At 44.8% G+C, this 16,500-nt stretch overlaps 1 protein-coding gene across 4 annotated transcripts in view; it reads right to left on the bottom strand.

The window, feature by feature from the left end:
* CORO1C (coronin 1C) overlaps positions 1-16,500 on the bottom strand; it is a 79,520-nt gene that overhangs the window by 38,502 nt on the left and 24,518 nt on the right. For all 4 annotated transcript variants that reach the window (XM_044990182.1, XM_044990180.1, XM_044990181.1 and 1 more), the window contains exon 2: positions 7,215-7,414. In XM_044990182.1, the coding sequence (XP_044846117.1) occupies positions 7,215-7,409 (195 nt within the window). In that variant the 5' untranslated portion in view covers positions 7,410-7,414. The remainder of the gene's footprint in view (positions 1-7,214; positions 7,415-16,500) is intronic.

Raw genomic sequence — 16,500 nt, 5'->3', positions numbered from 1 at the left:
AGCATAAAATCGGAGTCTCAGTATTATAAGCATGTAGCTGTATGTGGTTATAATACTGAGACTCCGATCTTATGCTCTTTTGAAAGACCAAACCATGGTCTAAACCAGGCTGTCTCTCTCTCTCTAGCACTGGAAAGGGTGAATTCTCTTCATATGCAGGCACAAAAAATTAAAAGAAACTCAGACAAAGCATTTCAACGACAAGCCATAAAGGAAAGAATCAGCTGCACAAGTCCCACTGCTAAACCAGCATCGGGATTGGTTTTGCTGGTAAGACAGCATGAATGGAGACAATCTGTAGGCCTCCGGCCTCCACGCATCTCCACCCACTCACCCAGTAGCTGCCAGAGGGGGCCCCATGACAATCTCCCCCCCCCCCAAAAAAACTGGCTGGAAGCACAGGGCTGCGTGGCTCAGAGACTAAAGCACTAGCCACTTCACATCCAGCCAGCTGTTCTAAATAAAAATGGAAAGCGTGGTTTAAAACCTCTTTGCATCGGCTAGACTGTCACTCCGAACTGTGCTGGCAAAGAAACCCAGGCGGGGCAGACGCCACAGAGGGGTTACACCACCAGGCCAGCTCCCACTCGAGCCAGCACCACCATTCACCCCAAAAAGGCATCTGAGGAACAAACGTGGGGTTTTGAGAACAGCTCAGTGTAATTAGACTGCTAAGGGATGCAGTGCACACTGTAATTCCAAGCATCAGCCACATCCCTCCCTTCCTCAAAAGGGTAGGGAGCGCCAAGGATCCAGCAGGGATGTTTTAACAGGATTGATTTCCACTCATTTTTTCCAATCCCTGTCCATATTACATTTCAAGAGGCGCTGCCAAGAGCTCTTCACATGTGAGGACTCGCCTACGAACAGCAGAAACTCACAAAAAACAAAACCAGGCTGTCACAGGAACCCCTTTGGCACGTGATCAGATCCAGGAATCTAAGAGTTAACTAGCCCGTACAGTACACTTGTCTCAGAGAGGCTTCGCTCTGTACAGTACGGCCCCTAACCCACCATCCTCCAGTCCTAGCCCAAAGTGGCCAATCAAAGCAAAGGGTGGAAATTATTCGGGATGTCTGACAGCCCAAAGAGCTGTAATGACCATATATGGTAAAAACCACTGTCAGGAGCCCTGCAGTGCCTGCTGCTGTTAGACATATCAGTGAAATGCAGCAGCAGAGGCAGGGCCAAGGAGAAGCACAAAGAAGAATAAGCCGCTCATCGCTGGGGTGGGGTGGGGGGAGGGAAGAGCCATTCATCTGCCAGGGCAGTGTCAAAATCACTCAGTATAATCAAAAATCGCCCCCGGGGGACATTGTATGGGGCTCTGTGCCCGGACTTTGGGCTCATTGTGACCATTTTAATTTAAAAATACGGCAAACATTCCTTGGGAGCAAATAGAAAAGCCATTTGCTTGCACTTCATATGGTAATGAGACTAGAGAGCGCTGGGACTATGCCAGTCCGGGTCCTAATTATTCAGCACCTGGTGCCTCCTCCATCCCCTCGGCTCACCCCCACCACCATCCATTTCACATTTCCAGGTGCCACCCCGGAGCAGACAGATTTACAAGAGCCACGAGCCAGAATCAAAGGGCAAGCGGGCGCTGAACACGCTTCACTAACAGTAGCGTTTTATTTCACTGCAGTGCCTGCCTTTCATCCCGAAGTGCTTCGCTATCCACATGCACGCAGACCCACTGAAAGGAAGCTGCCTCGGGAGCGGAGGACAGCATGCAAAGCCTGCTGCACAACTTCTGCGGGAGAAGGAATTTTGGGGCAACCCCTTCTCTTGCAAGTTCCATGGTACCTTCATACAGAGGGCCATGGCTTTTGAAGTCTCTGTGCGGTACTCAGTTGTTCCTCCTCGGAAGGATGAAGGGCTGACCCTGCTGGGATCTGAATAGGTGGTTTCAGGAAGGCTAGAGGTATTTAAAATCATTAAGTCATCCCCCCATGCTGCTAAAAACAGATGCATCCTCCTGAACTATCTCCCACCTATGGCACAAGACATGCAATTGGTATTGCCTGACCAGCTTGGACCTTAATACTAGTGGGAGAATATGATGTAGCCTCCACAGCCACACGAGGAAGGGCGGGAGGCAGCTCGAATCTCTGCCTGTGCGTCCCTAGTGCAACGCTTTCACTTCAAACCCAAGAGGAACCATGAAACGGGTTTCGTTGGAAAGCTCCTAAGACTTCTTTAGAGATGTGTGCTGTATGAAGATGATTCAAGCGCTGGGTGTGGACTGGCCACCAATAGCATTAGGGCTCAGCTCCTGTGAGTGTCTCCACAGGAAGCTCCCACAGAAGGGGCCAAAAACAACTTCTGAAGTTCTACAGAAGCAGGTGGGGAATCCATCCTGGCTGTCACAGAGGACCGTAGACAGAGGATGAGAGTGTGGGGGACTCATGCAAGGATGGGGATGTATACTTGCTCAGGGAGCTCCTCAAATGGCAGCATGTGGACGGCCTAGAGGATCTGGTTCACTGATCCTCTCATTCCCCCCCAGTGAAGGGCATGTCACCATCCCATGTAGGCTACTTCAACTGCTGACCCTTCTTCATGCTCCCACTCGTGGTCTGGCTAGGTGCTGCGATCTGGTTTTGGCCCTGAATGCATTAAAATGTACTCCACACAAACAAAACTGCTGCAATTCAAGCGTTTTATAGGATACTCTGCTTGCAGAACATCAATGATAAGGTTTTAAACTCATAAGCAATTTTAGATTTGTTTACCAAAGTGCTTTAACCAAAAATTTGAGTGTAGTGTATTTAGGTAATTAATCTGTATATATTCCACACATAGCTTTGCACATCTCTTTCACATGCAAAGAAATGCCGGAAAATCTGTGAAGAAGTTGCCAAACTAGCGACACGATTCTAACGAGCTGCAGGGCAGGCGGCTGGTTTAGCTGTGCTGGTGCAGAACAGGCATTTGGTTTAGCTGTGCTGGTGGAGATCTTCAATTAATAGTTCTGATGCTGGTAACGAAGCAAACAGACATACCATCTACTCCAGAAAACCTTCTCTCATGGTGACAAACTAACTCAGGGTATCAGAACTGAACTGGGAGTTTGAACATCTTGATTTCGGCAGTACAGACCCATTCTCAACCCCAGACTGGGCAAGGACGCGTCAAAGCCAGGTAGAAAGACCACCATACTGGCTGCAGCCATCACGCTCCAGGGTTTAGAGAGGCTTCATGTAAGCAGAAGGGTCCGTGCAACCCTTTTGAATGTAGCAGGCTGCAAATATACTGGATCTGAGCCTCCGGGTGCTTTCCACATTGTGTTGGCGTAGCTATGCTCTCCCAGCATGGCCTAGATGAGTCAGCTTGGCATCAGCAATGTGGGCCTTCCATACATGAGAAGGTGGGGGAGGCATGTTTGCTCCAAGCTAGTCAGATGTTCCACGGGTGCTAGGGCTCAAACCTGTTTGCTTCTGAAACAATCAGGCTTCTGCAGAATCAGAGAAAAATAATGCTCTATGGCAGAAGCCACAAATCAAAGATTTGTTATTTTACACAAGCTTTGCTTATCAACTGACAGCAACAAGTAGAGATGCTGGAGAGAAGAAATAAATATTTCACTTTTTTTTTTAAAGAAGGGATATTCTAGGGCATGACAGATGCCTTGATAAATAAGGTCCTTGATAATGTTTATTAATTGATAAGTCAGCCATCTCATCTCAACATTTAACATTCTTTAGCCTTTGCACTGTATATTATGTCAAATGTCCATGCAAGACTGGATAGCCACTTGAATAGAACCAACAACTGTTACCACCAAAAAAAACTTAGAAAATGTAAAGGAAAACACAAATTGAGAACATAAGCTCTGTTTACTTTCAAGATTATACAGACCTTTTATAACATGGTTTGGTCTAACCCTGCATAATAGGTCAAGCCACATTAAAAGTCTTTTGCAGAGACCCACACACTAAGTAAGGAATTTGATAGTTACGTTGCAATTAAGCTGAGAAGGAGGTTCTCTCTCTACTGGCTCTGGCACCTCCCTGGTCTCTCAGGATTGCACAGAGTTTAGTTTTATGGAAACCATCAAAACACAAAAAAATTAAATCAGCCCTTTTGAAAGTGAACACGATGGCAATGATGTTAGTGGAAGTCATTTGCGGACAGCTCAGTGAAAACCTCTGACAGTGGCAATCAGATAATAAAATGTTCTGCTGTTTAAGGAATGGAAGAGAATAGTGAAAATATTATAATGTGAATATGTAAATCAATGGTATGATACACACTTCACGTGAACACTGTGCTTAATTCTGGTCACCCTATCTCAAAAGATATAGCTGAAGTAGGAGTGATCCAGAGATGGACAATAAAAAGATTAGAAGCCAGAACAGACTTTGATAAGAAGAGACTGAAGACACTGGAAGTGTTTAGCACCCAGGAGAAGTGCGAGAGCGGTCATGATGAAAGGAATATAAAATAATGAGTTACAAACAAGTAAAAAACAGCACTCCTAAAACAAGAACAAGGGAACATTCCATGAAATTGAAAGAAATGTTGAGGAGTAAGGAAATATGCAACACAATTAACTTATGGAAGACGTTGCCTCAAGATATCACTGAGCCTAGTGCAGACGTCCTCAAACTGTGGGTCACGCCCCCGTAGGGGGCATCGAGAAACATGGGGGGGTGGCTGGGCCCAGGCCATTTCCTATCGGGGGCAGGGAGGGAGCGCCACCCAGCTCTGCCCCGCGCCCCCAGCCTCAGCCCACTTACTCCTGTCCATGTCCCCATCCCACCACCCAGCTGCAGCCCTGCTCACGGCCCCAGCTCCAGGAGGGAGAGGGACACTGCTTGGGTTAGGAAGATACTTCTTGCCTGGTAGGTCATTCCCCAATCAAGCAGAGGAATACATCAGGTTCAGTTAAGTGTCAGATGGGATACTTGACTAGATGGACCACTGGTCTGAGCTGATAAGGCCATGCCTATGCTCCTAACTAATGTTTCTATGAAGCCAGAGTTACAGTTTTGGAGAGAGATCCCACATACACACTTTTGCAGACTGGGTTATTCTTTTTCCTGTTTCCCCCCCAATCATCTTGGACCAATGTATCCTCTTGCTATGTCATAATCTTAGCCCTCTTCCAAACCGACAGTCCTCTTCTGAAGAGAAACTAGTGCTCTGAAACAAGAGTCAATGGCCATGTATTCAGGGGTTTAGGTTTGTTTTTTTAAACTGATAGCACATGAAGTGATCAAGCTGATAAGCTCATTTAAAGGATTTGTAACTGAAATTATGAACGACTTGCCAACTGACTGTGATAAAAGTCAATCAAAAGGGGAGCTTTGAATACTTCTTTCCAGCATAGAAAACAAAAGGTATTTTGTGACCCACTGCAGAGATAGCCTTAGTCCTTACACACAATCACCCCAAGGTATGTCTACACTACAGCCTATGTCGACAAAACTTATGTCGCTCACGGATGTGAATATTCCATCCCACTGAGCAGCATAAGTTACATGAAGAAGTGCTCGTGTGCACAGTGCTATGTTGGCGGGAGAGCTGCTTCTGCCACCTGCGAAGGTGCTTTTTATGCCAACGGGAGAACTCTCCCCTGTTGGCATAGAGTGTCTTCACCAGATGCACTGCAGAGGCACAGCTGCGCCACTGCAGCACTTTACGTACAGACATACCCTTATTTTCATTTGCTGTATCTATGAGACATCACCTTACTGCTTTATACGTTTTTATGCCATAGTTGCAAAGACTGTCATGAAGCCTTCCAGCACTGATCTCTTCCAACAGTCTCTCCCCATGTCCTTCCATCTAAGCAGTTATCCTGCATTTTGTATTTGCCTTTGGGACAATAGGTTTTGTAAAGTGATTGCATATATTTATGAGGTTACAGAAATACCAGGAGGTGGCCATCTAATACAACTTCCCTGTAAGGTTATTTATCAGTTATAGCTGCCTCTTTCTTGTACAGAACCTTAAAATATCTGTCAGAGATTTGTGGCATGTCTCCTCGCTATCATACTCTAGTTGCTGACGATAACAGGGCTCTGGCTGAAGTGCAGTAGCAGTCTGCTCAGGGAATCATTCATGTGATCTCAGAGAATGGTTGGAGATGTGGCAGGAGCGGTTATCTCACTTAGGGGCGGCTCCAGGCCCCAGCACGCCAAGCGCGTTCTTGGGGTGGCATGCCGCGGGGGGCGCTCTGCCGGTCGCCGGGAGGGCGGCAGGCAGGCAGCCTTCAGCGGCATGCCTGCGGAGGGTCCGCTGGCCCCGCGGCTCCGGTGGACCTCCCGTGGACCAGCAGAGCGCCCCCCGCGGCATGCCGCTGTGCTTGGGGCGGCAAAATGTCTAGAGCCTCCCCTGATCTCACTTGGGTTATTCTGGTATTTATACCAGCACTGAACAGGTAGAGCCTAGAGTGAAAGACTATCCTAAAGAGCCAAACAGCAGATTGAACAGGAGGAGATCATCTGATTCTTAGGGTACATCTATACATGGATTTAAAAACAGAAACAGTGACTGGCCTGCGTCAACTCATTTGGGCTCGCAGTGCACAGGCTCTGGACTGAACAAGTGTTGTGTAGACGTTCAGGCTTGGGCTGGAACCTGGGCTGTGGAACCCTACAAGGGTGAAAGGTCTCAGAGCTTGGGCTCCAGCCCAAGTGTGATTGTCTACACAGCAATTTTTAGCCCCGCAGCCCAACTCACCTCACCCAGGCCAGCTGTGCCCATGCCACACATATGCTCAAAGATCTCCATGGTCTTTAAAAATCAGACAACCTCTTTTTTCAGTTTTCATTCTTTATTTTGCCACCTAGCTATTGCTAGTCAAACGCAGAAAGTAATTAATGCAATACCACACTGATACCTACGAGAGACCTGGGTATCTTAGAAAGCTAAAATCCTGATGGTAAAAGGATGGACCATCACTATAGCAAACAATTTCTTTGTGGTAGCACATCATTCTAATCATGCACTTTTTTCATACAGAGCTGGTCCAAATTAGTCAAGCAAACCATTTTTATTTACTGCGTTTCATTTAAAGGAAGCCTTGGAATGATTACTGAGGCATGCAAGACTCCATCTAATGGCATCAGAAACTGGCATTTGTCATTCCAAAAAACAGCTCTGAAGTAAGACTTCCCAGGCTCAGTTTGGGTCATAAATAATGTTGAGATGATAGCTTCACTCTATGGAGGCAATAACAAGAAACTTTCAAAAGCACCTACCTTGTGCAAGGGCAGCACCAGGAACGCTCCACCGCCACTAGCTTCTATGATTATTGCAACAAATTTGGGGTTTACTACACAAAAGGAACTATCCCAGGTAACACGGGAAACCCGGATGTCGTCATAACACTGGTCATTTTTCACTGCTTGCCCAAACACATGCCGAAATTTGCTCTGTCGTACCACTCGCCTCATTGTGTCTGCGGAGAAAGAGAACAGGAGTTTCAGAAAAACTTGGCCAGTTAAGTGCATGTTGTCTGGTCTGTTTTTCTAGAACCCACCTGCCTACGTATGCTAGTGAACTCAAAGAGTCAGCCAAGTACCCGGTATTGCAGGAGACGCAGCAGCTTTCATTCATTACTGCTCCTCATACAGGTGCCCAGTTTCAGATCCTGGCCACTCTACAGTTCAAACAGTGCTAGTAACAACTGGTTTTGAAAGGAAAGTTCTATTTTTAATAAGATGTCAGAATTACACTGACTTGTACCAAGCATAAAATAATTGGATTTTTTTTAACCAATATTGTATTTTACAACAAAAATGGTAAGACTAATTTTCCACAAAGAATGGCATTTTCCCTATTGTGATTATATTCCTTTTATTCCAGTAACAAAGCACCCAACTCAATGGGTCTTTCAGGTGAGTTTCTACATATTTAAAAATTGTTTAGGGGCACGGGATGAGAAATGTATTTTGTTTTTAATTAATTTATTTACTTTCTAGGAAATAGAGATAAAACACAAACTCTCAGAAATGGAAGTGGTTTCACAAGTTAGTATAAAGTAAGCTAGCTAACTCAAAAATCTTATTGAAAATAAGTTTGTTTCCTAAGCAGGAAGAAGGAAAGCAAGCTAGAATTAACTTTGTTAGCTTGTTTGCTTTGCTCCTCCTCTGCCTAAGAAACTAATTGTCTTGAGTTAGAATAGAGGGAAGTTGACTGGCATGGAAAATTCCAGCCCCACACGGGGGTAACACTTCATAGGAACACGGTCTCAAGGGGAGTGAGTGGCAGTATATTTTCCATTAGCATCTCCAACTTCCAGATTGATCCCTTCTGAAACTTACCGAAAAACATCAAAGGAGTCCTCCCATTGTAGGAGATTTTCTCCTCCTGAATTTATCAGTTCACAGGTAAGTGAGGAAGCTCCACATACGGTACTTTCTTGCCTTTAGAGATTGAAAACGACTTCTGCAATGCCCAATCTCTAAGCAACAGAAATCAGAGTCCTGCTCTAAGTTTGCCTCTCCATAGGTCCATGGTTACACACCAGGACTGGGAAAATGCTACTCCAGTTCACAAAGCTACTTGTTAAGGAAATATTGGTTCTGATTATTCCTGCAGTGAAGTGGTAAACTGAAATGCTTTTGCACACCACAGTGGATGTGCTTATGTGTGCACAGTCTGCCTGCAAGCAAAAATTATGAAAGGTTACTCAAAACACACATCCCATTTTAACTTCCAGAACTCTGCACGCAAGTACACTGCAAGACAGGCTTAAGAACGGCTTATTTGTAAAAAGTCTAGGAGCTAAAAAGTGAATGATCTGTACATCTGGAGTAAAGCTCTCACCAGAATTGGCTGAGTCGTTGCACAATTAAAAGAACATTTATATCACTCTTAATAGAAACACTCAATTACTCAGTGAAGTACCTCAAGTTTCCACATAAATATGAGAAATTCTCTGCAATTTGTCTCTTTCCTGCAAAATCCCCATGCCTGTGGTGACAACGTCAAACATTGAGCACTAGGACTCTGGAGCAGGACATCTGTACAGCAGACTTGCCCCAAATCTAAAAATCTACAGATTATGCAGACCATAAATTTAAAGAGAAATGGCAGCACTGGTTAAATCTGCTGGACTGACAGCACTGGAGAAGGAAGCCACTAGTTCAGAGACACACCCCATGCAGCAAAGCCAAAGCAGTGAGCAGAAGCTTCTACTACGTGCCACACATTGCAGGAATAAGGCCGGAGCTCAGCCTCCATGCCCAGGCACTCATGGGTTTCCTTTCAGAGACCAATAATACATGTCCCAATTACTGTGGCGATTTCTGCAATGTGGATCTCTGTCTGTCTATCTAGGAATAGGACAGAGGCCACCAACTGCTTTCACACAGGCCAAACAGCTGTCGGATGGTAATGACTTGCAGCCACTGATGACCTTAACTGAGTTCAAACCAGCGACCTAGAGGCAAAAAGCTCTATATATTATTCCAAGTCTCTTGAGCTGTCCAGTCCAGATTTTTTTTTTTGTATTTCTCACTAGCATTATTTTTGTTGTACTAGCATCAAGCAGCTATTCAGCATATAGCAGTCTAATAGTTAGCCTTTCCCAGGCATAGTTACAGCTCAGCTTCCTAGAGTCTCTTCTCCATCAGATAACATCACCCAAACCACAGATCATGGATAGAGTCACCTATTTTCAAGTCTCTCCAATTCAGCCAGGAAACCTAAATGATTGTTTACAGCACACACGGTCTCACCTGTGTGTGTACAAGAGGGGGTAAGGCTGTTTTCATCAGGGGTTCATTAAATTTCCAAGAATAAATTAGATGGTTTTTAAACTGCAGAAGTGCCACAGTTAGTGCTTTATTACAAACGCCTGTAGCTTAAAAGAAAAGCAGCTGTCATTTTAAAAAGAAAATTTTGTGGACAACTGGTGAATCTGAGATCTAGAGAAAAGAAGCACTACAGAAAAAGTAAGGACTGGTATTAGATGGGATTATGCCTCCTCAATATTTACAAATAAATAACTGAAAATTAACCAAACATTTGTTAATATACAGTATGCGTAGCAAAAAAAAAAATTCTAAGAAAGGGCCTTATCTCAAGCTCCACACACCTCTGACATAGAAGTTGCACAATCAGAATGAAACACCCAAGTAACTCACAAACATGAATAACTTTTTACATACATAAGCCATTGCAGCACCTTGACAGATAATGTTACGATCTGTGCAGCAGCTTCAATGGAACATTTGAAGCCTAGCATATCGAATAGTTTTCATCCAGCAGGAGTCCAGAGCACATTAGAAACAAACTAATATACAAACTAGGCAGATATTCCATCACCTATCACTGCAATACACTCATCTGTGGGATGAAATACCACAGCTACTATGCCAACAATGCTGCAGTTTTTTCGGAGAGGAAGGGAAGAGCAAGCTGTCCCAAACTGAACTGGCAGGGAGGATACTCTAAATAGACCTGTATGTAATAATTCAAGATGGGATTCTGCCAAGACAACAGGAAGGCAAGCCTACTGCCTGAGAAGTGGCATGGGAATTGTAATGACCCCACACAGGAAGGAGTGTACCGAGCAGGTGACTGAGTCAGGAGACCCTGGTTCCAGTCCCAGTTTTGCCACTGACTCACTGTGTGATCTTAAGCAAGTCACTTAGCCTGCCTGTGCCAGACAAAGTGGGGAGAAAACCACAAGCGTCACAAGCATTTACAGCTGCTGGAATGAATGCCCCCAAGAAGGGCCAAGGACCGTACAAGTTGTCTGGGTCTCAGTTAAGATGCTTCATGTAAAAAATTCAGTATCTCACCCAACTAGTAATTCACATGATTAAATCTTTCAGATCTGATCAACAGCACTTCTAAAAAGACCCTTACCTGGTACTGTGGTAGAGCCTTAGTCATGGCCCAGAACTCCACTGTGCTAGGAGCTGTACAAACAAAGGGAGTTTCAGTACAAAAAGTTACCTTTAGGAGGCCATGTGGTCAACCAGATCAGCAGTTATTTGTACAATCCCAGCGACTTGGAGAGAGACAATTAAGACACATGCTTTTACCCTGGCTTATTTATGTTGCACCTTAAAAATGGACAATAACTCAATAGGTAAAATGTTCAACAAGAATATTCCTGCCCCCAAAAGCTTCTTCTCCAAACACGAGCGCTCAGTATCTTCATTTCTTTTTTCCCTTTGCTATTATTCAACACTTAAACTGACAATGACTTGCTGTTAAACATTCTGGTATACAATTTATATGAAAGATATGATCTACGTATTGCTAATTCTCACAATTTTATTGCAAGTCTCTCAATGTGTATTTTTAAGCCTCAGCTCCTGGAGTCCTGTGATTACATGAGGATTTCAGCTTTCCAATTACTCCCGCCCCCAGTCTTTTTAACCCTCATGATTGCACAGAAAAGCCTTAAAACATGAAGTCTAAGGACTCAGAAACCAGAAGGTAACTATAAAACTCCCCTGATTTATTTTTAAGCCAATCTCATGATTTTGAAATGCTTGGGTCAGCAATACTGCAGTGTACAGCTGTGCTTCCCAGATTTTTATAACCGTCTGTTCTAATTTTGATGAACCTTCCTTCTCTCTACAGACAGTCACTTCACATCTTGCCAGGACACACAAGTATTCCACTTAAGAATTACCCAAACTCGTTGATGGGGAGAAGATAGAGGGTTACTCTCAAAAAACACCGTCTGTTGCAATAACTAGACACAACCGGAAGTGTGCACGCCCAACTCAACTACTTCTCACCTGATAACACATCTCACAGGTACAATGCTCTGCAGTAAAGTTCTACTTACTCATTTACCTGGGGTGAGTAATTTTTTCTGACAAGCAAGTAAAACATTAGTCATCCAGGTAAGACAGGAGAGCAGGGCAGGTTTTGTATAAGTTTTCAGGAAGACTTTGCAACACTGTTCACTGTTTAGCATTCTTCCCACTCCATGGTGGGTCAACACATAAAAAAATCTTATGTTTTAGAAAAGGTAAAGCCAATACTTAAATCTGTGTTCCTGCAAGTAACCCCAAATTGCTCAATCTCAGCACACCATATACAGGAATTTTGCAATTTGTCGTCTTTAATACTGGGAACAGGGACATGATAGTAAAATGTAAGGTTTCCTGTGTACAATCTGTACAAAAATTTCACCTGGTCCACAACGAGACCCCACCAAAAAGAGTCAAGTTCTCCAGCTCACAAATCTGATACCTTTAATTCTACTATTCCTCCCCAACCAACTGCTGAAAAATTCCCTTCTCCCCAATCCCCAGGGTGAATTTCCCTCATTTTAGTCATTTGAGGAAGGGTTTTAGGCGTTAGCCTCATTTTGAGCAATGCATAAAAGCACACTCCTTACTCATTTAAGATCTTTTTGCTCAAGAAGCACACCTTTGCCACCCTTTCCCTCAACCCCAAATGCCCTGTTCTCAAAGGGAACCTCTCTCTAGGATGAGCCCAGGCTGAACAGGCTCACTGAGCTCTCATTTCCATAGCAAAGGGAGTGATTCTCAGCTTTGGATCACAGCCATTTTGATCTGGTTCTTCTCTGGGGGAAGGGAGGAGGGCAGTTATAAAGAGTAGTGACTATGGATCCTTCAATGCACCAAGGAAAGTGACCGGGTAAAAAATATAAGTAGGGTTAGCTTGGCCCTGGAAAGCCAACGAAGAGCTTTCTTTCCCTGCAGTTCCAGCCTGAAGAGGGTTTAGTATCCTAATTAATTTCCCCAATAGTCAAGTGCAGCAAAGGATCCCCTCCCCCACCATCTAAAAAATGACAGCTGAAGCCTGACTGCCGCTGGTTCTCTTCGCAGGGTTAGTTCAGAGTCAAACGAGGCAGACTGCAGGAACAGAAGGCAACCCCTAGGGAAAAAAGTTACTGTCTAGCAAAGAGGATAGGATTTTCACCTCTGCGATTATTAGATAAACCCTGATGTGCACCTGAAGCCCTTCGCCATTTTAAAAGATGGATTCAGCCCGTTATCAAATAAGCAAAATATAGTAGGACCTGGCTAATTCAGGCTAATGACCGGGAAGCCTGGGTGACTTACTTAGGCAGGGTAGCACATCATGAAATGTCCTTTGTTCACTCGCTTCGCTAATTGCAGTTTTACCTACCAATGCTATTCCTGTAAGGATACTGTAGCATCTCCTAAGAGCAAGAACATCAGAGAGGACTCATTACAGCACTGTTCATTTTAAATCTTTGCTGAGTAGTGGGGAGAGGATATCAGGGCATGTCTGCTAAATATGGGATATTTGTCTCAGCAAAGTACAAATTAGGAGGGTTAAAGACACCACGCCTACTGGGAAGGGTTTTAATATTGCTAGAGTTACAACCCTCAGCAAAATTAAAATGAAAGCTTTATATACCCTTCCAAGAGGGTACCAATGGAAGTGCTCACAGACCTCTAGCTGTACATGGAGCTCCCATGCAATGCTTTATAATGCAGAGTGTTTACAACTCATGCTGCATGGGGCACATCTGGATAAACACCCTTCAGCTTTCTAATGCTAAGAGACTTGTGGCCAAACTCTACCTTTGGTTACATCCATCCAAACTGGATTGATGGCAGAAGCCATTGTACAGGCCCAGAGTACTAGGCATAGAATCTGGCCCCTTGCAACAGTGTTCAAAGCAGACCTTAGAAATCACCTGAATGTTCAAGAACAGGTTAGAGGAATACCTGCCAGGGATGGTCTAGGAATACTTGGTCCTGCCTCAGCATGGCAGGGCTGAACTAAGGGATCTTTCAAGGTCCCTACCAGCCTCAGACCTACATTTCTAAGATTCTAAGAGTTGACACTGCACATGTCTGCATAGTACCATTCATTCAATTTCCTTCTGATCTTCCATCATGAAGAGTCACAAAAATTACCCTGGATTTGCCCATCTTCCTGTTTAATAAAGGACGTATCTTCTAAAAAGTCAAACAGATATAGTTTGTGGCTTGGAGGGTTTTCAGCCTGCTTATGTGAGAGGAAACACATCCTGCTAGGGAAGAGCTTACAGGAAAACCCCCTGCGAATGGCAAAATCCTGTTCAACCCACGTGGATGTGATCCTTTGGGAGGGCCAGACACTCAAAAGGAATGGCTGATATAAAACATTAATTCAGCCAGAGGCCATTTTCAGTAAAAACAATTTACACGCCAACCTTACGGGAAGAGCTTCTTTGCAGAATCTCCTTATAAAAAGCTGATACCTTTGATGTGAAATGAGTGTGTTTTTCCTTCTAGGCAAGATTCCCAGCAAGATAAGGAAAGTAACATTTTATGGTAGCCCCCCCCACAGGCTTAATTCAGGACTGGAACTCTGTTGTGCTGGAAACTGAACAGAGAGCTACACACGGTCTTTGACCCAATATAGCAACGAGCAACATATGAACAGTGGAGGTGGTGAGACAATCAAATCTGGTAGCACTGCTTACTACTCAGGTTGCCTGATACTGCCTCTTATAAGGCCCTGTTTTCAGTTGCTTACAACTTTGCCAAATTTTAACCATTAGGCCTGAAGTTTTTCCAGCCTAGGTGTCTGCCTCAGGCTGAATTTGTTTGGACAACTTCAGCCCAAGAACGAGGCTAGGGAAAGATATGTCTTATTCATTTTAAACCCTCCCCACCCCCCATGCGTTAGAGCATGGACATGAAATCTGGCAAGAGGGGTGGGGCGGTCTGTGTGTCATGGATACGTCTTTTATTATTCTCATGAAAATCCACCCAAATTTGGCCAAGTTATAAGCCTTTGAAAAATTGTCGTTTGCACATGCTCAGCACATGCATGTAGATCACAGATAAAATTTCTGAAGATTCCATCTGTACTAAGCATGCTTCAGCCTGGGGCTACAATGGGCTGAGCAGGACTTCCCTGCAATGGCAGGCCCAGGCCGTAAGATCAGAGTGCCGGTCTCTCCTGGACTCTCAATGGAGGATGCTGCAGAACTGATATGCCGAGACAAAATATGGGGTTGTGGGGGGGGGGGGTTGTTTGTTTTGTTTTTTGGGGGGAAGGGGGGCTGAGAGGTGATGTGGAGGGAAAATGGGACTGGCTGGGCAGGAAGACTAGGGCTGGGAACCAGTGGGATATGGGAGAAGATCTGATGAGAAGCCAGAGTACAAGGGGACAACTGATGCTGGCGGGGCAGAGAGACTGGGACCAGAAGCCAGGGAAGGGGTGTGGAAGGCTGGGACTGGATGAAGCAGCCTGGGAAGGGAGACTGGGAGTCAGTGGAGATGGGGAACATGGGCTTTGGGCTGACCAGAGGCCATCTGGGGGACAAGGAGCTGTGGGGGGGTTAGAAGAGAACTGGAATGAGCTAGGAAAAGAGGCTGGGACAAGAGCAGGAGCTAGTAATGGCTGGGCAAGGAGAGTGGGACTGGGAAGAGACACCAAAGGAGTGAAGACAGACTGGCTAGATACGAATGGAACTGGGATGAGGACAGATTGGCAGGAAGAGAGCAGAAGGAGTAAAATTAGGTGGAGAGGAGCAGGGACAGGCAAAAAAGGCTGTGCCCAATTGAGTACAGAGCCTGGAATGGAACCCAAGATTCTCGAGTCTCGCCATTCCACTGCTGTCAGCAAAGAACTGTGAAACTCACGGGCAAAGTGTGCGTCTCATCCTCTTTTAGTACTGGTCCTGACAACCTACTACAGCTATCAGTTACTCCATTGGCTCAAGTGGCAGAAATCTGTACGGTTCAAACCCTGCTGATGAACCATGTAGGTGTTGATATGTCACATGGTGGAACTTGTTTTTTCTATTCACATTTAAAAAAAAAAAATTAAAATGTTGCACAAGCAACCTTAATTGTAGCATTTCCTAACTTGAATGCTTGACTTTGCAACCTCCAAAATGCTCTTTTAACATTGTGTGCACAACGTGTGCAATACCTTGTGTGTGTGCATGTTTACAGATGCGTGCACACCCCCCCCCACTTTTTATATTTTGAATTACAAAGAATTATTGATTTTTTACAACTGTTCCCCAATCACCTGCCCCAACCATCTATCTGCCTGGTCATGTAGTCCTGGATGATTTCTTGGGGATATTCCAGCAGAAGAGAGCTTTGAGAAGGCATTTGGAGATGGTAACAGCCTCACAAGATCAGTTCTGGGAGGGCATCTGATGCCTAACAGGCAGCATGGGAGAAAGTGCACAAATGTTCACGTGAGGGGTAGACAAGCAGCTCTATGGTTGACAAGCAGTCATGAGGTTGGCATAGCTGATGGAACCCTAACGAAAAGAGGGGGCACTGGAGAGAGTGAAATCCCTTGTTACTGAATGAACCCAGTATAATAAATCCAGGGAGCTCACTGCCACAGGATAGTAAAGCAAGCAGCTTACTCTAGAAAAAGTTAACTGCATCTGCAGTTAGACTAGGAATGCTGGAAGTTACAAAAGATTGCAATCCTCATGCTTCAAGGATTGAGCTGATCACCATCTAGGTCAGAAGACATTCACCCACATGGTGTCATTGTGCATAATTAAGTTTATCATAAAGGGGCTGATGGACTCACCACTTTCCACGGCAA

The sequence above is a fragment of the Mauremys mutica genome, chromosome 16 (genome assembly GCF_020497125.1).
Source record: "Mauremys mutica isolate MM-2020 ecotype Southern chromosome 16, ASM2049712v1, whole genome shotgun sequence".
Taxonomy (NCBI): Eukaryota; Metazoa; Chordata; order Testudines; family Geoemydidae; genus Mauremys; species Mauremys mutica.
This window is presented reverse-complemented; position numbering and strand designations above follow the sequence as displayed.